A 26269-nucleotide genomic window follows, 5' to 3' on the forward strand; every position below is an offset into this window, starting at 1 on the left:
TATATGAGAAGCTTGGAATAAATTTTAAACCAAACTTACTGTCAGAAATGTCTCTGTGCAAGGGCTTTCAAGAAATTAGTCTCCAGACATTGCATGTTTTTTACAATGTGCTCGTGAATTTTTGTGGCATTTTCTCAAGCAAACTGATTTGTCACTTGCAGAAAAATTCCAGTATGTCACTGGTTGAAAGCAGAAAAATTTAGAGTGGTTCCCTGTATGCAGTAGAGAGCACGTTACTCTTCTGAATGTGATGAGGATGGAAGACTTGGCCATGTCATATGGCATGGAGGTATATTTTCCCTGCGATCCACAACAATGTCAGTCCTTGGGCTAAATCTCTGCTTGATTCCACCCAGCAGTAGTGATAACTGGGAGGTCTGCATTAGCTCCATCAGTCCCATACCAGAATGGATGCCACTAGACCTGGGGGGCATCGCATGATTCTTTCAATAGATAGACTGAGTGAACAATGTTGTAATCTGAACGTCCCTTTGTCTCTAGAAACAATTTCTCAGGCCACAAGTTGTGAGATATTGGCAGAGCCAATGTTAGAGAGTCGCAGTGTCACTCTTCACCAGTAAAGAAGCTGCCAGTTTCTGAGCTGGTTGAACTATAAGCCCTTTGGAATTGATGCCAGAAAGACAAAACTAAATGAATAGAGGGTGATGTTCACACTTATTCTCCCATGACAGGGAAAACATTGGCACAGGTTCTAGAGAAAAAGAAAAAAATCTGGAGAGAAAGAAAAAAATATTCTTGAAATTTTATCATTCCTCCCTCAGTAATATTTCGGTATCAGGGCTCTGGCTCGCTGAAAGAGTTGAACACCACTCTGCATGAAGGTGAATGTACGTGCCAGGCAATTTGCTTGAAGGTCAGCTTCTTAAATATGATCTTTGAAAAAAGATTTACACCTCTGCTGCAGCATTGGGTTCTTCTAAGTCTTCTCTGCTGCTGCCTGAAGCATAAATATCAACAGGTACAGTGCAAACGCCATATGGTGAGACTCCAGTGGAGTAATTTGTTAGCAGAGCGGTTATCTTGCTTTGAGGTGCAGGTTTCTGGCAGGATACTTTCTTTTTGCTTTTTTTTCCCCTCTCCCTTTGTACTCCAGTATACTAACCTCAAAAAACTGCTGAGTTTCTATCTAATGTCAGGAATGGATAAAATATCCTCACTAAACCGGGCATCACTTCTCAAGATTGATAATGCTTGAAAGAATTAAAAAAACCTGTAAGCCTGAAGGCCAAACTCTGTTCTGAGCTAACCCTTTGCAAGCATTAGCGCTTTGGTTTTGGGTGGTTTGTTTTTGTTTTTGTTTTGTTTTGTTTTGTTTTGTTTTTCCCCCTAACTGCTTCACATCTACCTCGTTACTGGTATCTGTTAGTGTGATTCTTTTTGTCTTGTTAGATGTCCAAAATCCTCTGCTGGGAGAGTGAAATGATGTGAGACAATTGTGTTGCAAGAGCCACTCAGGTATTCACCTGTAAGGACACGGTCTGTCAGTATGGATGGCACATCACACGCCCCACACATGGCAGTGCTGTTTTGCACCCGTAGTGTAAAGAGCTGCTGGAGGACCAAGCTCTCTGGCAGGCAGCTTACGTAGCCGTGTCAGCACCAGCGTTGTGCTGGCCAGGAGGCCACAGGGGGAGGCAGGCTGTGACCACCTGCCCGTCATGCCGTGCTAACATAGGTTTTAGGGTGGAAATGGCTCTTCTCCGGCCGCCTGGAAGCAGGCACAGAACACAGAATTTCCCAAGGAGAGTCACACTTTTACTGATTGTTTGTTGCTGCAGAGATGACCTTGTACTCCCTGCTTTTGTAGCCAGACAATATTGTCCGTGGGTTCCTACATGTTATTGCAGAAGAAATAATTATTTACAATCAAATCCAGTAGTCTGTGCTGTAGCATGTCATACAACCCCAGAACGACATCATTCCATCTCAGCAAGCTGCTTTTTTTATCGCCAATGTGTGCAATATTCATCTCCGACCCCTTCCCCAAGCTTCTGTCCTATTTATTTCTTCAGATTATCATGAAACTCTGTATAATACTCAGGCCCCTGTTCATATAAATAGCCAGCTTTCCTGGACCACACCTTATCTGCTCCATTATCCGAATTTGATAATCTTGTATGATGTCAGTCTTTTTATCAGTACTTTGCTGACATGGAGATTAAGTTCCTCATGTTCTTAAGTTCTTCGCATGAAAATCAGCTACAGGTTCTCCTCAGTACTGGATGTAGGAGATGCTGACAATGCTTAAAGTCCCTGCACTGATTTAAAGGACCCTCCTGGCTATGGAATATCCCTTTTATTTTCAGGAGACAAATTAAGAAAATCATAATAAATTATAGTTTTTAGGTTCTTTCCTATCTAGCAAAGCTTTATTAGCTGTAATACAAATGGAACCTAGCCTGCCTTTTTGGAGCACCACTCTAATTTCTTATATAGATATAAATTTTATGATAACGTGTTAGAGGTTGCCCTAGTGATATTTTTGATAGCACAAGTAATTTTACGTGTGCTTCAACACCTTTGTACATCTAGTCCTTATAAAGTGTGTTAGAGTTCTTCCCTTTTCTCATTTAAGCCGGCGTATCACAGCTCAAACTATGCTCCAGGATGACACTGTTGCTATTCAGAATAATCTGTACCGACATAAGAAAACGCAGACTGAAACAGTAGCAAAAATCTATTCTCCAGTCCGCATTGCAGGTCTCTAACACCTGCTACATACCTCCTTTTTTTCCTAATGCCTTCGGTGGAAATTGTGTATGAGATGAGTGAGAAATACGCGGTGGTTAGCTGATGAGTAGATACACGCACTGCAGATAAGAGGGGTAGAAATTTGGCCATTTTTATTAGCTTGTGCAGGGAAGCTGATGCTGCCATACTGGCTCTTCTTTGCTTTATTAATTGTAGATTAAATCAGCAGTTCTGTAATCGGTTCCACATGGGAAGGTGCAAGTTAATTTTTCTTGTTACCTTTTTCGGTTTTCATGCAGGATTTCACATTGGGCTTCTTACGCAGAAGAGTTTGCAGAAGAGGACAGGAAAAATATTAAAATGGATTTTTCATATTGCAATACAAAAAAGTCAGATCCGTATTCTCTGATAGTGATGTGTCGAAAGATATGTCTGTAAATCCCCACACACATGTTTATGTGGGTTTGTTTACAGCAGTGGTTTCACGCACACTAAAAAGAAATAGACATCAATTCGCTAAATAACTTTTAATATGAGAGTAAAGGAAAACTCTTCTATAAAAGTAATTAGAGTGTAAGAAATAGTGGAGCTATATCCATTAAATACTAATATTTATTTCTAAAATATTTCCAGGACAATTATGAATTTGAGCTGTGTAAATGTTACATCTTTCTGTTACTGGTAAAATGTATTTGGAATTAATCATTTGATGTATTCATGAATCATTGCAAAAGACTTCTTTGTAAAGTTATGTTTGTGTGTATATACAGATATTTACATATACACACATATGTGCATATGCATGTATTTAAAGAACTAGGTGATCTGTTTAAAACTGCTGTGAAAATAATAACATTTCTTGTGTGGGTTTTTTTGTGTGTTATTGAAAGTTAAAATTCAAAGTAATTTATCATTTTTCTGCATATAATTGCATTACATTTAAAATACCTCTGAAAAAGAAACTGTAAGATTTATTTTATAATTTAAAATAAACCACTCTTCTGCTGAATTCTTATGTCCAGTGTCCTACATCATCACTTAAGTGCAGATGTGAGTCATCACTGTAAATTACCTTAAAGTACACACAAAACATCCCCTAATTGTCTTACTTGTGTAAAAGAGACTGTCCTGTATGACCACCCTTTCACCTGCAGGACCAGTTTCTGCTGAACGTATAAAAATAGTTATCAATGTACAATTTAGTTAATTCTGCTGCAGAAACCACCTAGGAGAGCCGGGCTCAGCCCAAAGGATATTGATCAATGCAGTAAAAGGTCCAAATCAGTCCAGATACAGCAGGAGCTTCCCGGGGAATCTTCAGGACTGGCCAAAATCCCCACTTGGAAAGCTCCCGCACCAGTTAGTGACTTTGCTGGGGAGGTGGCTTGGATTCAGGCATTCACCTCGGCTCAAGGAAGTCTTTTGACTCAGATCAGTCCGTGGGCTCTGTGCCCATGGACTACCGAGGGAATTAATGGCTCAAGTACACTGGATGTGCACACAGGCACAGCGCTGATGTCCAGGTACACCACAGCTCTAACTCCGGGAACTGGTTGAAACTCACCCTGTATCCCACTCGTACCGTAAGCTCCATCGCTTTTGCACGTGTTCTCAGGAGTGGTGAGGCTGCACCTGGAGTACAGCACCCATCTCAGGCCTCTCAGTTCAAGGAGGATGTTGAGAAAGGGAAGGAATCTAAGGATAATATATTTTCCTCACGTACAGGCCAATAAAAATAGCAAATTAGCCAACTATATGAATACCTACATAAATGAGCTTTCCCTTTTAGACTGATAATAAGTATTAAGAATATGAGTTATACCTTATTTTCGTAGTAATTGTTGTATTGACAAAGTAGGCAATGCACCTTTGTCCCCAACTATCATGCGGTACATCAGAACTACACAGCAATTCTGGCACCTGAGGCAAAGCTTTCTGATCCTTCATGTTCTTACCAGTAGTTGAATGCATTTTGATTTAGTTGTGATTTGATGGAATGATTGCAGTGAAGGCCATCATTAGGAAAATGAGTGATAAAGGGATAAAATGAACATAAAAATCAAATCTTTATATTGCAAACTATTTTACAGTGGTCTCAGTTTTAAAAAAAAAAAGTTCTTTATAAACATAGAAGGAATAGTGTTGGAAATTCTGGTGACTATGAGAAAGGGAATACAAATATTATTGCAAAAGCTTACTAAGTTTAGCTGTAGATTCTGGTGTGTTTAGCATTTTAGTTCAGATCAGGAATGTACACATTGGATTCACATTGCAGAGGGATCCTGACGCACACAAATTTTATTCTAGGTGAAGATTAACTGAAAGTTGTTCTTCAAGAGCACGACCAACATTCTCTAATGCCTCACAGGCATTCAGTCCAAAGACTCAAACTCTAATGAAGTCCAAAGTAAAATGCCCCAAGTGCATCTGGTTTGGGCATTTGGTCCTCAGTATAACTGTTTTGCTGCCCGGACTTGCTCCTGTTGTGCCTCAGTGTTTGCTAATGTGAACATAGCTTCTGTTTCAGAGACGTTATTCAGGACATTTTCCAACTGCATGCTGTTTTCCTTGGAAAAATCCTGCCATTACTGACATCAGTGAACATGTTGAAAGTGATGAAAATGCCCATCAAAGTTTCATAGCCTTTTCTCCCTCCACCCCTCTACTTTGTATTTATTTGGAATTGTTGATTTGAAGAGATTTATCATTTTATAGCAGACACTTGCTGTTTGGAGAGGAGCAGGCCCACAATAAAGAAGGAAAAAGCAAGTCCCCTGAAGTCTTTTTCTTTCATTACTTCATTATTCCATTCCCCTGTCCATTCTTAAAGTATGAATTTTTCATTGTGGTACTGAAACTGGAGCTCATCAAATTCCCTGAAAGAATTTCAAGTAGAAGCTGCAATTACAGTTGTTCAGATGCTTCCAGCATGTCATGATCTGTATTTACGGATGCCATTACTCCATGCTGTAAAGCGTTCTTTCTGGTGCAAGGAATTCTAACTGTTTAGTGCTAACATCCAAAGACCACGTTGAACATTTTAGGTATGTGCTGTGATTTTCTTCAAGCTGCTTCTTTCTTAAGTGATGCAATTTTAATGTGCTTGTGTCATGAGTTAGAGTGGCTTTTCACTTAAAGTAATTGATTATATAGAGTCATGGAAGTAATTGCGATCGTGAAGATGTAAAGATCTATAAAAGTAGAGAGTCAGTGAAAATATTTTATAGCTGCTCAGCATCTTTTGTAACAGAGCTATGTGAAAAAAAAAGTACACTACAGACAACACAGAAATTATATGCTTTCTTTCAGCAGCAGCTTTGTGTTTCTCTAGTATCAGGATTGTGGTTTTTTTTTTATTTATTTATTTTTTATTCTTCCTCCTTTCACTTTGTTCAAAATTGTTTTAGGGAGGATGAAAATGGTCAGGTTTTGCTTGGAGCACATGTGTAAATTTGTCTTAACCTTTTCAAAACGATTTTTTTTTTAATGAAAATAACATTTTGAAATACCTACTGATAACTCCTTTTTCTGTTTAGATAGGCTTCATTGAGTTAAGTGAAAAGAATCATGTTATTTAAGATCTTAAACAGTGAAATCATTTGCAGTAAGAGTTTTACTGAATAAGGAACATGTCATAGCACTCATTTTTTCTTTGCTTAAGGCTAAAGCAGTGTTACACAAGTCTGAAAAATACTAAGTCTGCCGTGTGCATGTCTCTTAAGTAGTGGGAGCTTGACCGTATGGCTGATTACGCAGCTAAACACTTAACTATTGAGTAGGCTTTGCGTAGACTTTCAAAGGACTAACAGGAGTCTACACAGACCACCTGTAACAGAAGTGCAGACTAAGAAACATCCAAATAGGCAGTTCAAAACACATAGCACAAATAAAACACGTGCTGTTTGCCAGTAACTGGAGCTTGAGAGTGTGTTTAGCATATGGCTAAACCAATAAACTAAATGATATGTGTATGGTAGAAGATGAGAACTACTGGAAGAGTGCATGAGCTAATGCATGAGGAACTTGGTAAAGGTATGCAAAAGAGAGCCATAGTTTAGATTCTTTGGATTCAAGCTACAAGACAGCTGACCTCAGCACTTTACCAATTGTTGGACTTGCTAGCATGGTGCCATGAATTAAAAAAAAACAACCTCCTGTATGAGAAATCCAGTATTAAATTTTATGGCTGTGCAAGGTGAATAATATGTCCCTGGAGAAGGTGTGAGTAGACACAGCTCTGGAGGAATCAGTTGTGACCAGTCCATGAGACCTTCTGGCCTGGAGTGCTTGAAGGCGACGTGACACCTAGGGAAGTTAAAAAAGCTGGTTGTCCCCGAGAGGTTGTCCTGTGCTTGTGGGAGAGGCAAGCTTGAAAAGGAGCAGGTAGCATCTCCCTTAATCCCTTATCAGGTAGCTGTAGAAAGAAACGATGGCTTACCAGTTAACCATAGCTGCACACAAAGTTGTTTGTTGGCTTTTCTTTTGAAATTTTAAATGCCTTATTGGTTAATTTCAGTTTTTCACAATAGAAAACTAGTAGGACTTGGTTTCTGTATTGCCATGTCACTCTTACTCTGGAAGCTGCTAAACCCGATCAACTTGTACCAGCGTAAATGTAGTGTGAAATAATGTCGAATGAGATACCTATTTTAATCCATCAAGTGAGTGCTAAGGATTTGAGTGGGTGTGGAGAGGTACAACTGCTCTGGACGGTTTTGCTTGCTGCTTCTCTCTGAATATTAAGGAGCTGGAGAGGTTAGAGGTTTGCAGGACCAAGATATTTCTACTCACACTTCCTTGTCCAAAAGTCTAGTGAACCTGTGACAAAGATGATGATTCTTTTCATGGTTCTGCCATGATTTCTTTTATGATTTGGCAGGTCACTTGTAATTCGTTTCGCCTTTCAGGAAATACCAATTTGGAGCATGTGGTGTTGATAAAAGGCCAATAAGCATAACAAAGAGGGTGGTCCCTTTTACTTGTCCTGATGACTGATAACAAATAAAAGGTCAGCTTCACGTTTCATAGGTCACTTACTTTTTTCTTGTAGGAACAAAATCAATCTGCCCACTTTCCCTCCCCAAGACCACTACCAATGGACTGTGTGAATGATAACGTGACTCTTCACGTGCTGACATGCTTTTTGGATTGACATTTGAAAGGAAATGGTAAAAGTCAAAAGTCAAGGCAGTAAGTGTTCATTTGCTATGATATGCAATTTTAGGTGGAGCAAGAGACAATTTCAAAGTATCCCATCAGAGGTGGAGAAGGGAGAATACTGCAATCTTATAATGACAGTGGATAGCAACAGGTTTTACAGTTTACTAGTCCAGAACTTGCTGCTTGATTATTTTGTATTTAGCAGTTGTAAAGGGTATGGTAACTGAGCTGCCAATACCTTGCTTGTGTAGCAACGCTGATAGCCACCAGATACTTTTACAGTCCATTTTGATGCACATTTTCAATATCTCATTATGTTGTACACTATAAAAAAAGAGTGTGTATGGGGGAAACCCTTGTATTGTGATATTCAAGTTTATATACATAGACCCTACATCTCAACTAACGTTACGTACTTAGGATGTAGATATCAATCATTAAGAATTTAATGACTTTTGTGCATAAATCTATTACTCTCTTCTTCTTTAGCCTTTTCATGGCACAGCATTGTTTTGCCTGTCTCAATAAAAGATTCCTACAGAGTTGAAGAACATGACAGTAGACCTGTATTGTGTATATGCTTCTCCTGGTGTCTGATAATAGTGTTTTTTTCTGGACTGGAACTGAGGAGAAGCTAGTGTTTTATGACGAGTTCTTATCATAAAGCACAGTTTAGAAATGTCTGATTTGGTGTTTGCCATGTGAAAGTAATTTATTTAGAGAAACAGAAGAACTATAAAAGCTTTATACACAATTAGGAGTTTAACTTGAGTAGAAATGTCAACATTTTTCTCCCCAAATGCTCTTCTGTGAAAGTACTCTCCTCTTTCCCTTGGAGGATATACAGTAGCCTACGTAAATCAAAGTATTAAGTTGATTAAATATTAAACACAAATTCTAAACTTTCATTAAAGTGGTCTGTTACCTTTGTAAGACTGAAAGCTATCTCATCCTTCTTATCTGAAGTATCATCAGTTGTACTGCAGGCAACAGATCTCACACAGCACTACACTCGTATTTTAAATGAAAAGAGATTATGTTTCAGCGACATGCTTAGAAAGGGGTACAAATAGATCAAATTTTGATTGTGCTACTTTGTTGTGCACTAAGGGCCTTTTAAACATCAGTTGATCTCTGAATGCTTTGCAGATAGCCTTCAGCAATCATGACTGCTAGAAGAAAAAAAGGACATGTTAATTCTTCAAATGGGAGATGGTCAGATGTCTCTCTTGTCTACCTTCTATACCCCCACAGATCAGGTGGTTGTAGATGTGGTAAACTGACCCACTCTCAAACTCTCACTTGAATTTAAGGTGGGGGGCATTTTGTTGAGAGAAGCGGGTTGACAATTTAGTGAAGGAATGTATTCTTTTGCAAAATAACCGTGGGGATTCAGACACTTGTAAAAGCTCCTGTACTCCATGAGTCATGGGGTAAAAAATCTCATGAGTCAAATCCTTGGGTGCAGCTCAGAAAGCCCAATTCAGGCACTTGACTTCCCCACCCAGTCAACGGTAAGAGGCAGAGACTTCCAAAGAGGGAATTTAGAAAACCTATAGCAAGTACCTAAAGCAGACCACACAAATACCCCTCAGATTGTCTTTAATGTAATGGAGATTGAGCACACAAATCCTTTAGGCATTGAAAAGTATCTCAGCCTTGTACTAGGAAAACATTCAGAGACTTCATTTGTATTCCCAGGCACTAAGCACTGCGTAAAGTTACAGTAAGGAGGTAGTCTCTATCTGTAGAGTTAATCGTGTAACGGAACATTAAAGGTGTATGAGTCAAACAAACCAGTCATAATTAGTGAGTGAATAAACACATAAAGCTCCTGCCTGTTACTGCTGCGTAACTTTCAGACAACAAAATCAGTGATGGGGCTTGTTGCCTTTGCTGCCTCCTGAAGCTGAGCTAATACTCAACGGGCCGTCGTAAGCTCCCTCAAACAACCCAGATAACGCCAAGGCAAATTAAAAATATTCTGAATATGACATTTAAGCATAAATACATTTCAAACCACACTCTTGAATCTTAGGCCTGATTCGTGATTTCTGAATAGTCCTTTACTAAATTGTCAACCTGCCTCTCTCAACAAAATTCCCCTCTTAAATTCAAATGAAAGTTTGAGAATGGGCCAATCTACCACAAAGGCAGTCCTTTAACAGCCTCTTAAATAAACAAGAGATTAGTGAAGATGGTTGAGAGAAGTAAATATAACTATTTGTATTCATAAAAGACAACTCGGTGAAACTTACTTCTTGGCACATGGAGATGGCTCAGAGGATGTTGATCAGGTTGTGATCATTCAAATCACATTTAAGAATCTGCCCCTGTTCGGATCCCATCTGCTATAATCATCTAATATAATGCCTGTAATCCACAGAGAAAGAAAATCTAGGACCTTCCAATGCACCTCTGAAGCATTAGTCAGTAACTAGGATATAAGAGGGACATTTAGAGTTAGCTTCATGGTCACATCTGGAGAAGACTCAGACCTTTGTTTTGTGCAATCTAACTAGAATCTTTGACAAATTTTGGATAATAGGTTAGTGCTTGTTGCAGGCAATTTTGTTTTACACATGTTGTGTAAGATGTTTCAGGTACTACTAATTTGTTAGAAATACCTTTGTGTGAGAAAGTATGTTGAAATAAGCCAATACCATGCTGTGAAGTTTAACATGCGTGCAGTGGAACAAGCAAGAAAGAACTTTGATACAGAAGCTACTAGCCCAACAGTCACATACAGACAAAAACAAGAAGAAAATGATGAAAAATATGCTTATGAAGAAGAAAACTGTACAGATTGTGACACACGGTGGATGAGTGTCTGGCAAAGGTAGGGCTCTACTGTTTCAGAGCTATCTTTATGGTGAACATGAGAACACAGTTGTGCTAAAGTTCTTGCCTTCCCTTCCATCTGGGGAATGTTAAATATTCAGAGCTGTCGCGGCATTCAATGTATCCTTGGAATCTGGTATGTTGTCACAGCAAAATTGTATTACAGTCATGACAATGAAGAGAAATGCAGAAACTGCATCTTGTTTAAAAGGCTCCTTCATCTTTCTCTGATGATATCGACAGCCTTTTCACGGAGCAACTTGGAAACTGCCTAGGGTAACATTTCATAAATAAAATAAAATTAAAAAAAAAAAAGTTGAAATGCTCTCGTTCACAGAGATTTATCTAAATAAAACAATTCAATCTTTTAGTTTGTGCTTTTGCAGCATAAGAGCTGTCCCTTCATTCTCACTCTCTGTCCCTGCCGGCTATTGCTCTCTTCTACTTACTGACACCCATCCAGGCCTAAATAAATGCAGTATGACCCTTCAGAGTTGACATTTTCCCTGCTTGCTAGGTTCCTTTTTATTTTCCTCTTTTCTGTTGCCTAAATACTGTGCCTTTTAAATACTCTTTTGTTACTTCTAATAGTGCAGGTTGGAACCGAAGGCATCTCTGTCACAGCACAGATGACAGCACAGGGAGAGGCAGCCTGAGCTGGGGGGTGGCTTGGCTTCTTTGCATGATCGGATTCAAATTACCGGTGTTTCTATTTGAATACCCTTTTTTTTTTTTTCCTTTCATTCTTTGTTTCTTTTAAAAAAAAAATAATAAAAATCAGTCCTTTCCTAGACCAATATCAGACTGCAATTACTTATTTAACTGTTGGTAGTGCACTCCCTTCAGAACAGCTATCACCACTGCTCTGGATTAATACTTTTCTTAATTAAATAATATTTATGACTCTAACTTAAAAACGTAGTACTTGATACTGGGAAATGGAAACAGAGAACAAGGTGCTGGAAAAGGAAATGGAATACACTCTTGTGATTTACCTATTTTGCATAACACAGAGGGGCATTGCTTTAGTAATTGACTTGTTTTTCTTTGCTCCCTGTAATGACTGCTAGAGATACTGATTTAATCAACCAACCGTGCAAGTGTAATGATTGTGAATCAGATCGTTGTGAAGCAAACAAATGTTTCACAGTAAATTGCCAAGGGATACCAGCTACCCTGATCTGTTTTTACTCAAATAGATTGTCTTTTAAGCAGCTGCCTCATAAAAAGCCTTCGCTATGTGTGGACCTTTAATCAAAATGTCACTAAATCCTGCGTTCTGGTATGCTTCATTTGAAACACATCTAATGGTCTTATTTATTAAACTGTCCGGCGTCAACTCCAGCCACCGTTAACCCCAGTAAGCAAAGATGGATGAGGGAGTGACAAAAAGCTTGTGTCAGAGCTGAGGTCAGTTGTGCGTGTGTGATGTCTTGATCTATTTGTACATCCCTCTTGGGGCCCATCGGGCAATTAACTTCACCCATTCCAAACACAGCCCTTTCTGTACACTCTGATTTGATAGGAGAACGGGTAATTCCTGGTAATGACTACTACATCTGTTCAATTATAATGCATTGTATTGATGCTTAATTAGAGAATGTGTTGAAATTGGGGAAGGGGACAAGTGGAAGAGGGGAGGATTGGCTCCCAAGTAAATGTCAGAGACTCTTTCTTAATAGCCTTGTCTTTTTAATGTGCATTGAATGCACTGACAAGCATTGTGGCCTCCTGACCTTAGAGCATTTACCCCAGCCTGAGAAAGGAGAGCGAAGCCTCTTTGCGAAGGCATTGTTTTAAAGCTGAATTACATTTAATGTCATTCTTGTTCTGCTTCACTGTGAACTGACCCTTACAGCCCTTTGGCCCCTGTGCGCAGTTGGAAACCGTTTCTGTGCCTGAGCTTTCTGAATCAAACACTTGCAGTCTCATCAAAAAGGCTTTCAAAAGTGATGCCCAAACGTCATGAGCACGCACTCTTGTTTTTCTAAAGGTTTATGAAAGTTATTTGTGAGCTGTTGGTAAGAGTTCTTTTTCTTCTAAAGAATGAAGCTGAGACTTTCACATCACTCCAATAATGACACTTAGCATTATCCTTCAATCTCCGGTTTCTGCAGATTTAAGAAAAATACTTTATGTCACTATTGGAGGATTACAACAGAAATATAAGACCTGCACAGCTGTTCAGAACTGAATTGGCCTGTGAAGCCTGACACCAGCCATTTCAAAAAGTTAATTTTGTAAAGTGGAAGACTGAAATATGGTTTTGGTTGCTGCTGGCTCTTTACAGGGTAATTACATTGATTTTTTTCTGGTAGTTTACAGTAAGCGAGCACTTCTGAGACACAGTTGGTCTGTCTAACACCCTGGAGAAACTTAGTCATGATTTGAATATATCTAAGGTCCACCTGCACCTGATCCTGTGATCAAGAGTCCTGAGCTCCCCTCGGCTAGCTAACGTACAAAGAGTTTGTGGATTTAGACCTCTTATAGTAATGGACAGTTTTCAAAACTGCTTTCAAGACAGAAAACTGCAATGTGTGTGGGAACAGATTGATAACCTCTTGAACAGAAGGAAAAGAACACATTGATTATTTTCTCATATACTATTATCCTTTTCAAATAGCCATTAATTTGCATTTGCATCCCAGGAACCACAACGTGCCAGCTGCGCCTTCAGCAAAAACTCAGTGTAATTCAGCGCGACTTTGTGAAATGGAAAGAATTTAAAGAGAGCGTGGCTATGCTAATTTTGATGCTAATTTCTGTAGAAAATTAATATTCTGTGCCAGTGTGTTGTTTGTACAATAATTTCTGCTTCACATCTTTTGCATCTTTTGTCGTGATATTTAAATTTTTGTTTTAAATGGCAGTACTGAATGCAGATAGTACCTGTGTTTCAGAACATGGAGTCTATTTAGGTCTTTCAAAAAAAAATGTCTCTTCATTACTATAAATGCTACTACTGCACATGCCACAGCAGTGGCATATTAGGGAGGTGACAGCTTTGCACATTGGAAGTCAGGCTTTGAAAGGAAGAATATATTTGCAAATGAAACAGCTGATTAATTTGGATGTGCAGCTTTCAATTAATATTCTTTGGAGTACACTGTACAACAAAAATTTCTTAAAGTACGTAGTAATTTGAAAAAACATCAAAAATTAGAAGAATAGCATTACATTGATGGAGTACAGTTGAAGTCAGGGTTTTTTTTGTCTTAGACTACATGGGTTTGTCAGAAGGTGGCATTCTGCTATCTGATATAATAGATGTTTTATTTATGAATCCTTGTCATTATTAAACAAGAGGGATCAACATCACAGAAAACTGCATTTTAAAGGAGGTTATAAAATTTGAAACTTGCTAGTGAACAGCTCTGAGTTTTGTAAAAAAACCCTACACTTTTTTTGCCACCCTTTATTGCTTTTTTTTCAGTGCTTAAATGATCATAGAATATTTTCAAAACGAGTTTCATATTAAATGACCATCATAAAAACCATATCTTTTAAATAATAATAATAATAATAATAATAATAATAATAATAATAATAATAATAATAATAATAATAATAATAATTTCATGCAGAGTTATAAGGAAGATGTTACATACACAGTCAAGCTCCATCTTCCTGAGTGCATACATACCTGCTTATCTTTAACATTCCTCTATTTTCACATTTAACTTATACGTTTAAGCAAGTGGCAAACCCAAAAAATGTTGACTTGGCTGTACAGGATCTGAGTGCAGACTCCCAGTTCTGCTGTGTACTTAAATTATATGACTAGTGCCACTTGCATGGATGGAATTATGCACCTGCTCGTGTACCCCGCTGCAGCAAAGCCTCTGGCGTTGGGCACATCAATGATTTGCTGGTGCCAGTGGCAGTCTTGTGTGTTGGACTTCTGCTGCTACAGCCAAAGCCCACATCAGACACTCAGATAAATATAGAGAAGTGAGCAACTGAGCTCCCTGCTGCTGCAGTGTCATTGCCTTAGTTGCACTTACCTAATATATTCTGTGAGAGGTGAAGTACTTTAATACCCATTTTTGTCACCAAAAAAAACCAACCCACAAAACCAAACAAAACCAAACGCCCCCTCCCAAAACACCTGATTTTTAATATGGGTGCTGATTTATACATGAATACCCTGTAAGACAGTGAGATACACTGATTTAAAAACGTATTCATGTGTTGCTAAACTCAAGGGAAGTTTTTCTGTTCACTTTTTCAGAAGTGTATGTGGGGATAAAATGAGATGGATATGTGGTCATTTCTCTGAAAGCATATATTGGCATTCCTGTTAAGTATATACATTCAATGCTGCATAGCCTAAACCAAAAAAGGTTACTGTGTATATAGTCAATGACAGATGATCTAAAAAAGAAAAGCTAAAGTTTTATTTTTTATCTGAATTACTTTGTATTTTGTATTACTTTAGAAAGGTTTTTTTCAATCTAAGGTCTGATTCTGTATTTCTTTGTCAGGCTGAGGTAGGTTTTGAATTCAGTGTGGCCATAACATCTAGCAGTAGAGTGATATTATGGCACTACATTATGTAAACGTTTCACGGTCTCTATATTCACACAGTTATAGCTAGATACTATGGTTTCTTCATGTATATTATGAAAAAAAGTAAATGTCCTACCACAAATAGCAAATCATACTAATTGCATGCTTTAAGGAGTTAAATGTATGTGTCTTATCGTGGTGGCCTGTATAGTATATTCAGTATGGAGAGCATGCATATCCAGTCTGTATGTATAGCTTCCGCATTTTAGATACATGAAAACAAGATACTGCAGTGGTAAGGGCACAAATAGGGTGGCTCAGATGAAATTCTCACTGAGTTGAATTGGTGCACATACGTGTGGATGGATGTGCATAAGTAAGTTTCTGAATACGTTCCTGGTTTGTATGAAACTCATTTTTCCTTTAGTCTCTTCTTTACTGGTACCCAGTAAGCCATATTTTAATTGCCTTATACTTTTTTTATGAGGCTAAAATGTAATGGAACCTAGATTAGAAGCTGGTACCTAGTTTGGGGGAAAAGTAATTTCAATATAAATTATGGTTAAAGTATGAGTGTGATATGTTAGATACAACTGATTGATAAAATATTTTTTTTGCCCGAAACGTCTCAGTAAAATTGTGCAGTTAAGCACTTTTCAAAGTCCCATTACAATGCGATTTATTTTTCAATCATATTTTTTAACACACGCTTTTTTATTCTCCAAAAGCATTATACCATTAGCAGTCTTACTGTATAATATAAAAACATCAAAAAATAGCAGTGTTTACATATTGCTTTGTATAGGTACCAGCTTCTAATCTAGGTTCCATTGCTACCACACCGGAATACCTGTAGTGATGTATGTGAGATTCAGATTTGATCTCCTTTTTACCAAATTGAATGTATGATTTTAGTGGAATATCTGTGTTTGTACTATGAATAATTAACTTTTAGAACAGATTGCATTGGACACTCTTTAAATACTAGTTACCAGAGGTGAAGCAAAGAGAGGACAAGAGGCATTTTAGGCACTATTCTGGGGGAACTCCCCTCGGGGCAAATACACCCAGGTCTCTCCGGTGGCTGTTCCTCCATGAAACGTTGCAGATCAGGTTGGACGGGGCTCTGAGCAACCTGATCTAGTCGAAGATGTCCCTGTTCATTGCAGAGTGGTTGGACTAGATGACCTTTAAATGTCCCTTCCAACCCAAACCAGTCTATGATTCTCTAATCTATTTGCTAGGCCATATGTTAGACCATTGCAATTTAAAACAAAATGATTGCGTTTCATCTAGTACAGATTAGAAACAAATTAAGGGTTCTTCATTTTGAACTTATTTCTCAGACACAGAAATGGTAACCAGATTTTGAGTGTTTGATTGTTTTTTCAATGCTAAGCAATAAATGGTACTAGATGTATATCTGATTATAAAAGCCTTTAATGAAACAGATCTGAGGATTACTGACAGCCATTTGAGCTGAAAATTTGTTATGTCTTCTCTGTTAAACTGTTTTAGCACTATAATCTTTGATAATTAAAATATAATAATTTGTAAGGAGTTCTTTTTCAGCTTATAGCGATTTTGCAGCTGATACTATTTGTCAGGCTTACATTAAAAATTGAGCTTAAATAATTAAATGATATTTTGTGCAACAGTAATTTCCATTAGAGGATATTTTTCATGTTATTTGCTAGGAAGCTTTAGTCTCTAAAAGAACACTTTTGGCAAAGTGAAGGGAAATATTTGTGAAGCAGAAGCTGTAATTATGAACATGTGTGGTTAAACACCTGTCAGCCACTTGGTTTGTACTGAACAAGCTTATAAAATAATATGACCGTGCCCTGATCCTGGCTCTTGAAAGTGAACACCATATTTAAGGAATTACTTGGTCACTCCTGTTTAAAATCTGGATGCTTTGGAGAATCTACCACGTGCTTATTAAAGTGAGAAGTGCAGTTACGGGTGAACTGAAACATGAGGAGAGGGTATTTCTGTGGGAGTGAGCAACAGGGAGTGGGTCCAGCCGCTGGGTCAGAGGGTGCTGTTCCCAGGTCCGTCCCTGAAGCCATCTGATAGAGCTATTTAGGCAAGGTTTTGCTAGCAGGTGAGAGCAAAACAGCCATTCAAGCTGTGCTCCAGACCTACAACAGAGATGTTGGGGTGAAAGAGTTGGGCCTAGAAGTTCTGGGTGAGGATGGAGAAAGGTTTCTGCTTTTCTAGGCACTGGGGCAAACACTGAGCAGCTTATGGTGCCATCCACAGCTGACCATTTCCCTCCTGGAACCTGCCACGGGGACTCAATACTAAGCAGCAAACCATTTGTTAGGACATAGGCCGTCACTGAGGTGTGACAGCTCTGCCCTTCACTTGCCGTGAGGCATTGACTTGCCACTGACTTGGTCCTGAAAGTCAGTGGTGGAACTTAAATCTCCTGAGCTGATGGCCAAATTAGGAGGCCATTCCTTCTCCTTCTGTCTGTATCAACACTGCATCACTTGTTTCCTAGTGCCCCATTTATCTGTGGTACAGAGGGGTTCCTTGAAAGGGCAGTTGGTAGAGCAGTCATTAGCGGGTGCTCCCGCAGGCTTGTTCTGTGACTTCGTTTACACAGAGAAGGAGTATTTGGAAAAAAAATGGAAAATCGTAATAGCTTCTGTGACTGAATGGCTTAAACATGTGAAATACGAGCTTAAAAATCCCAAGTCTAAACATTAAAATGTCTGCTACTAAAAAAATAAGTGCATCCTGAAGAGTTTTCTGTCTACATTGACCCTGTCTACAGAATGACAGATATGACACAGAAATTATGTCTTACTCCCCAGATGTTTCAATTTGACAAATATAAAATAACTATTCCAAGCAGGGATTTTACATTTTGAAAACAAGAAAGAACAAGAGGGTCCCTCTGGCCTTGACTATTGGGACTGTCTTATAACTGGAAATCCTTGTAGACTACATGGCCAGCAGCTTGTCACATTGGGGTAGATAAGACAGTCAAAGAGGGCAGAGAAAAAAGTATTATTTTTTCTTCTTCTTGTCAACAGAGGAAATACCTTTGCCTATGGAGTAGATAATACATTTTGTGCAGCCATTTGCATGCACAGAGATAGCATAGCTTCCCTATTTTCCTCCCTCAGTGCAGTAGCTAAATGTCATGAATTATTCTGTGCTTTGCTTTTATGATATAAAAGTTCTTCCACACATTTATACAAAATTGAGTGATATATTTTTCCACAGATAACTGGCAGTACATATACATGCCTGTATCATTATCACATGGGAATAAAGTGGGATCTCTTAACATTTGCAGCACACACCCCTTTTCACTTAAATTTCTGACTCTTTAACTTACTTGCAAATTGCTATTTACTATCTATAGTTTTTATACTATACTTGTAAGTGGTCATACCTTAACATAGTCCATCAGCAAATTTCCAAACAACAGAAAGAGGGGCACTGGAGGGCTGTAAACCACCCTGAGGTGTTCATAACCACAGAAGTTATAAAATGAGGTGAGCATGTCTCTAGATGACGAATTTAAATCTCCCCTCTGTGGCATCTAATTGGACTGTTGCAAACCCTATAGTAAGATCTGGAAAATTTCCAAATTCTTATATGGATGGCTTTGCCTTGATTTGTTTTTATATCACATTTAAATTGTATAACCCTCTTTTTTTTTTTTTTTTTTTTTTTTTTCATTTTCTGGCTATGTAGTGGAGATTCAAGAGCTTGATTTGATAACCACGGGATGTTAGTGATCTTCACGTCAGCCTCTCCATATCCAACCCTTTTCTTTCCCTGATTTAGAATCAGTGGGATTTTAGCACACTATAGCAATTTGTTCAGTGTTTCACAAAACCTGCCTTTATTACTCCTTCCAAAGTCTGCCTCTCTATAAATCTATCCATCCACCCACATACCTGAAATACAAGTACTGTCAGCTTAATAGGTCATCAAAATATATAGTGGTGTTAAAACTCAGCAGTTTTGCAGTAGGAGGTATAAATGCAGCAACATGGGTAATTTCTGGGTAGAAGGTTAGTAATTCTATGGTGTCATATGTTCTTCTTTCTCATGCCTTCCATAAATTACAATAAAAGTTTCTGTTTGCCCTTTAGTGTTGCCTAAGAGGGACAAAGAATTGTTGAGAATCCTGCTTTTATAATAATTTTGTAGCCTTTCCCCTCTCCTTCACTGGCAACAAATCTTCTAAAAAGCATCTGATGCTGAAAAAGTGAAGGTTTTTCTGTGCAAGAAAATAGAGTGGGGTTAGTTTAAAAAAAACATAGCAAGGCTTGCTCTGTCACTGTTTCTGAGTCTAAATTTATCTTCATTTTTCAAACACCACTTTTCTATTCAATTGGGAGAAATGTGTTACATATTTTTTTCCTTTTTGATAATCTAAGAAATATTTACCTATTTTGAAAAAAATTCTTCCTTTTGTTACTTGCTTGAATTGTTTTTTTTTTCATTACTTGAATTGTTATTTTTGTGTGCAAGAACCATTCAGAAATGTAAGCAAAATATAATCTTAACTGAGGAGAGCTGGATGTGGATCTCCAACATATTAAGTGACTTCAATTGGCAGAGTTAAGTTCTACATCTACCTTTTTAAATTATAGGACATTATCCAAGCAGAAGTCAGCTAATGGGCCTTAAATTAGTGTGAGTGGTCTACAAAGCTATGGCATATAATTACATGAATCTACTTTCCTTGAAGTCAGCAGAAAAAAAATGCATCAGTTTCAGCAGGAAAAAGGTTATAGGCAGGCTGCCCTACATCTAGATCCCGGTTTCGTTTACGTGTGTAATTGAGCAATGTTCTGTTCTGCAAGTATAGTTTGGTATACACATTTAACATAAAAATAGGATTTAATGAAGTTAAAAGAAAGATTTCTTAGGCTGACACCTGCTATATTAAGTTCTGCTTGGAGCATGAGTAGGGGTGTACCTAGTTCTCTGATTTAGGAAATATAATTGTCTTAAAGAAAAAAAGAAAAAAGATAAATAGAAGAAAAAGAAATCTTTCTGTGCTGTAAAAATAGCTGTTATGCTATGTTGGTTAGTAGTGTAATGTGGATGGACAGGTCTGTAGTGTTCTGGCTGTTTCTTCATCAATCTGATCACAGCCCAGGCAACAGTAGCAGTGTTGTACCTTCTAATTCCACACTAAATGACCCATGTTTGTCTGTCTTTAATCAGATAGTCCCCTTCATCATTCAAATCACTTAGACGCTGTGGAAAGGCATGTGCACACTCCTTTTGTCTTGTCATTGCTTGATATAGGGAAAACCTGTGTCTGGGAGAAGGGGGGTAAAAGCAATTGTACTGCAAAATGTAATCACCTTTCAGTGGAACATCCGTTGCAATGTTTGTGCCAAACTAATAATGATAGGAACAAACCAACCTTTTGTACAGGCTTTCTGTTGGTGCGCTTTGCAAAAAAAAAAAATGACTGCTGCTTCTTTAAGTCATGGGAGCTCACGTTTGCTGCGACAGCTTTCCAATTGTTAAATAAACTCTGACCGTGAGCAGCTGTCAGACGGATATTGCACTAGAGGCTTCAGTTAAAAGGAGCACCAGACAAACATTTCAGTGCCTAAAGACTGTTGTTTCATTTTTGTAAAGACAATTTTTTTTTTTTTTAAAGACAATGAGATAATATGATTCCTTAACTGAAAAAAAAGTTGTATTTTAAACATTCTGCAAAATTTTCCCTGGAAAGTTATAGGATGTGATTGTGTCCATTTCTGAAAAACAGTCTATGAGGACCATGAAATATCTCAAATGTCGACTTTTGTCTGGTGGCCACATGGGAGAATCGAGATGCAGAAATACTGATGTTAGACTTTATTAATACTACTAACGACGTTATTTAAATTCTTGTGGCAAGCAAAGACTATTTATACTGAGCTTCCTCAGAATTGCAGAATGCCATTTGATCATTTGTACTTTTGACAGCAATCTAGAAAAACCCTTCCGAAGTTATTACTTTTTATTATGTTGGACCCCGGTGTACTAGCTGTTGTACAGCCAAGTTAGAAAAGGACAGTTTCCACTACAAGAAGGTATAAGAAACTAAGATTAATAAACAAGAAAATTGTCTTTTAAGGTAAATAAACAGTCAGTACTGGAAGAAGAATTATTATTTACATTTAAGTTACAGCTGGGGAGGTAAATTGCCATCAAATTAGAATGAAGGTGGACCTCTTCCTACTCCAGTTTAGAAACTGATATTATCTACCTCAACCTGTCTAAAAGTCAAGCATGTAGCCTAGCTATGCTGGAGACCGTGGACTAGGAATCAAAGTTGTCTAGGGCTCCACTAGAGGCAATGTAGGAGATCAGTAGCTCAGCTCACCTGGCTGAGGATGGGATGGGTCAACTCTGGAGATGCTTTTTTCCATAGACTGAAGCCGAAGCCTAGTTCAATTGCAAATTCAAATGAAAAAGAAAACCAAGAACTAGTGTAGGTGACTAACTTCAAAAGACAAGGTGTGGGCTAAGTATGTGATGAAAGGAATTCTGGACAATATATAAGAAGTATTTATTGAAAAATCAAGAATATTGTTGTGAGTTAAAGAGGAAAACGATCCATATTTCATTTACAAGTAATAGTAGTAATAAGTAATCCGTGCTTTTAAGGGTAACTTCTTCCAAAATTTCAACTTTATCTAACTAATATATCTTCTCACCATTCCAATTTCCTTCTAGGACAGAGAAGAATATATCCAATAAAAATACAAAGCAGTGGGAAATGAAAAAAGTCAATTTAAAAATCAATCCTCCCTGATTTTTTCTATCAACTCGTCTTAGAAATAACAACCAGTATTTTTATAACTGAAATGGATCATAAAAAAATCTGAGTGTGTTCAATTATTTATTTTATGCTTTTGAAAACACTTTCGGGTAATGGGTTTCACTTTTTCACCTTTCGTATACCTCATGCTTTCCCACAGAAAAATAGAAACGTTTCAAAAATGGAAGGTGATAGCATTTTTTTTTATTTTTGTTCATACTTGTGCTTATGAGTTGGTACTGTTCTCACAAATACACATGATGGGCTTAAAGCCACGGTAAACATAATACACAGTAAGAGGTGATTTTTAACACACTGATTTCTATACAGAACTAAATGTTTATATAATATAAGGGCTTTGTGGAGATTTAAACCAGGAAGTTAATTTATTTTACACCGTATTTTGGAAAACAAAGTATAGAAAGAAATGTTTGGGAGCATTAAAACAGTGATGGAATCGATTGTAACAGTCAATGAAAATGTAATTGGTCCCTAAATCCCAACATACATCACTTTCATGTGTCCACGTTAGAGATGTGGGATGTGAACGCGCAGAGAAATAAGGCAGTAAGAGTATTCTTGGTGATATAATGCAAAAGGAGAAAGCAAATACAGACCGTGACTCTTGTTGACCTCTTGCACCCATTAACCTCTGCTCAACCTCCATGGAAAAGCATCAGCACAAGCTTGAAGTGACTCAAATGGTGCAGCAACCATTCACCAAAGAATGGCAAAATAGCGTGAAGATTGGTCAAATCTCACAAAGGGTAAGAAGTGTCAAGAAAAATCTAGAGAAAGGGCTGCTCAGTTACAGTGGATAAAAGGAGCTTTTGGAGACCTGTTAAAATATTGTGTCCAACTGGAGGTCTTTCCTGTAGCATGCTTTGTTTTGTAAGTGTTTAATGAGATGTTAAACCCTGCAACAGAGAGTTCTGGTGGGGCACTGGAGGACAAACTCATGGAATCTCCAGTCTTTCTACTCATTCTGCTACCACTCCCTGACTTTCTCAGGATTTGTGAAGAGAGGGGGGATATATCAAGTTAAGAGGTAGGCCCATTTTGAGGTAAATCCTCTTTTCATGCCATGATATGGAGGGAGTACCTCTGGAAATGACATATCAGTAAGATTTCCATTGAAGACCCTTGCTCAATTCCTTCTTCCAATACCCACTCCTATAGTTTCCCATAAAAAAAAGCTCTATTGATAGTGAAGATGTTTACTCTTATTAATTTATTAGCAGTTTATTACTAATCAACTATGAGATGACTGAATTGTTAACAACTGTTCTAGTACCCATCAGTCCTTTTCAAGTGCCAAGGGGTTTATCCAAGTAAGCATTTTTTACATGTTACACTTTTTTTACATCTTTCACAATTTTCTGCACATCCTTTTTCCTCATGGAGAATGCAGTGAGTATTTTATACAGCGGAACTCCTCCTGTCAAGACTTTAGAACTATTATTTAGATGCATTGATTTTACAGTCTTTTAAAAGAGTTTTTTAAAGCGTGGCCCAAATTGGAAAAAATACCTGCAAGCTAAAAAAAATTGTTCATGGAAATCTAGATAATCACAACTTGTGTGATAAGGTCTCCTCTTCCATTATTGATTTGGCATACATAGTCATTCAATCAGTGTATTGTTCTTCCCCAAATTTTGGAACTATAACAGCATTCTGCCATCTGAACTAGAAGTTAGTCTTTGTTGACTGCACTGAGAAGATTTTAAAGGGTAGACAATCTTCTGAAAGCTTTTAGCCCCTGGGAACTAGATCAATTAAATTGCTCAGTGGTGAATGAGAGTAGTGAAATAATTTCAGTCTAAAACTTTTTCATGCCTTTTTTTTTTTTTTTAATTCAGGATGTTTTCGAATGTAATTTTTATATGTCTGAAACACCTGGAATCCAGTGAAGATATAATAGAAGTTCTGTATAGACAGAGTGAAATCACGGTTCTTTATCCAAAGATTTGGAAGGGAAAAATAAAGATATGATAGATAGATAATAAATGATATGACACAACAGATGAAAGTGTCAAACAAGCGAGGCTGGAGGGAGGATGAAAACAGTAGTATCACAGGCAGAAGCTATGGTTAATTAGAAACCATGGTTACAACTTGCTAGTTCAATTTGTGCTACAGATTTTTTGTGAAGGCCTCAAAGACATTCTGAGCTAAACCTTAAAAAAAAATCTTGTTTATTGTGTGTTCTGCTTGTGGGAAACAGGATTCATATAGGATTCATGAGAGACAGTGTATTGATTGGAGACCAACCCATTATTGATTGAGAAGAGGGATTTTTCTTAAATCTGGCACTTCTGTAAAACTCTGTACCTTCGTGTCTGAGTAGTTCCTATTCCTATCTGTGCACATGTTATTTTGGGCTGCCAGAAGGTCCTTCACGTTAGGTGTCACAGTGCTAAATCATAGAATGATGGAAAATCATAGGAAGGTTACAGTTGGAAGGGGCCTTAAAGGTCACCTAGACCAGGTTGTTCAAAGTCCCATCCAGCCTCACCTTGAACACTTCCAGGGATGGGGCATCCACAACTTTCCTGGACAATCTGTTCCTGTGCCTCACCACCCTCATAGTGAATAATTTCTTCTTAATATCTATTCTAAATCTTCCCTCTTCCAGTTTGAAACCATTACCCCTCGTCCTGTCACTACATGTCCTTGTAAAAAGTGCCTCTCCAGCTTTCTTGTAGGCCCCTTCAGATACTGGAAGGCTGCTCTAAGGTCTCCCCAGCGTCTTCTCTTTTCCAGGCTTGTTTGTGGTTTAATTAAAAAAAAGTATTAATGACCATGGAAAGAAGGAGTAAAATCAGTCCTCCATGTTCTTTCTTAGTCTTCCAAATTTTCCATATAGCAGCAAAAATGGAGTTTCTCTTTTTCCTGTCTTTCCCACTTTCATGAATAATCTAAGCAGTCATTCCTCAGGTATCAGATTAAGGCTAAGAAATGGCCAGGATAAATATGTGTATTTGTTCCAGGTTTCAGAGCAGAGAGCTATGACAATGACAGGGATGATGCAAAATGAAATGGAGATCATACTTTCCGGTTAGGCAAGTAACACAACCTTTTCTGAACATGGATCTCACTGGAATAAACTTGTACCATGGCTCCTTTCCTACTACAAAACGTGACATGGCACTGAAACATAAAACCTGTATTGGATCCAATACTTTTCCAAAAAGTCAGGTTTACTGGGCCCAGGGAGCCGAGCATGCACAGCGGCAAATCCCTGCCTTTTCCCTGGGGAAAAACAGCAGCCAGGAGCAGGCGCGCGTTGCCAAAACAGCTCGTGCCACCTCTGCCCACTGCTGTCTGTCCTGCTGCTGCTTCCTTGGAGTGTCCAGAGAGGGGCTACAGGCCAGAAGATTTATTCTGGTTTGTCAGCCTGCTCCCAGTAGCTGTTTTTCTCTGCTTGTGCTGTTGGGAGAGGGACCCCAGGGCCCTTGGGAAAGGCGGTGCTGGGAGCGAGCCGCAGGTGAGGCAGGCTGTCCCGGCAGGCACCGTACCGGCTCTGTTGAGGTGATCTTTGCTGCAGCTGGTAACAGATACCGGAGCCTGTTTGGTTTACAGCTGGCTTAGTGTGGTGGCTACCACAGAAAACTGTATGAGAAGAATCAGGTCATCAAGGCTGGGTAGAGGCTCTATTAAAAAAGGAAAAAAAGAAGGTGAGTTAGGCTCTAGCACATTTGGAAACAGGCCTTGGTACCTGTCAACAAGAGGCAGCTACAGGGATATACTTGATGGTGAAGACAGTGTCTGCCCTGGAGAGCAGCAGACAAATTCCAGCTGGTGAAAAGTAGAAGAAAGAAAAAAGCAAGTGGCTTAGATTTGTGTCAGCAAAAGAGAACACCATCAGGGTGTAGCTTGAAGGTTTTGGTCCATATCAAGCTTATTATTTTTTAGCAACCAAAGACAAGTTTTCTACGTTTTGCATTAAACTTTACCAACATATTTATCAACATTTATCAAAATATTCTGACTTTTTCTCTTTTCCTATAATTGTATGCAAGTTCCATTTACCAATGATCTGAGTCAATGTCTCTCTTTTTAATTTCTGTAGGATAAAATCATGGGTGGATAAGATGCAAGAAGATCTCGTAACATTAGCACGAACTGCAAGTGGAGTGGACCAGCTTGCTGCGGTGAGTAAGAAGACTGCAATAACTAGAAAGTGAAGTGAATGGTGTGCATCATCTAGGCATTACCATAGTTTCATCTCAATGTAGTAAA

The 26269-nt window shown here is 38.3% G+C and overlaps 1 protein-coding gene across 5 annotated transcripts in view; it reads left to right on the forward strand.

Annotated features, from left to right (window-relative positions):
* The window catches only part of CACNA2D1 (calcium voltage-gated channel auxiliary subunit alpha2delta 1), a 437732-nt gene that overhangs the window by 30803 nt on the left and 380660 nt on the right, over positions 1 to 26269 (forward strand). For all 5 annotated transcript variants that reach the window (XM_082498408.1, XM_082498409.1, XM_082498410.1 and 2 more), the window contains exon 2: positions 26100 to 26181. In XM_082498408.1, coding sequence (XP_082354534.1) covers positions 26100 to 26181 — 82 coding nt within the window. The remainder of the gene's footprint in view (positions 1 to 26099; positions 26182 to 26269) is intronic.

This window comes from Vanellus vanellus (genome assembly GCF_965231255.1).
Source record: "Vanellus vanellus genome assembly, chromosome: 1".
NCBI classification, from domain to species: domain Eukaryota; kingdom Metazoa; phylum Chordata; class Aves; order Charadriiformes; family Charadriidae; genus Vanellus; species Vanellus vanellus.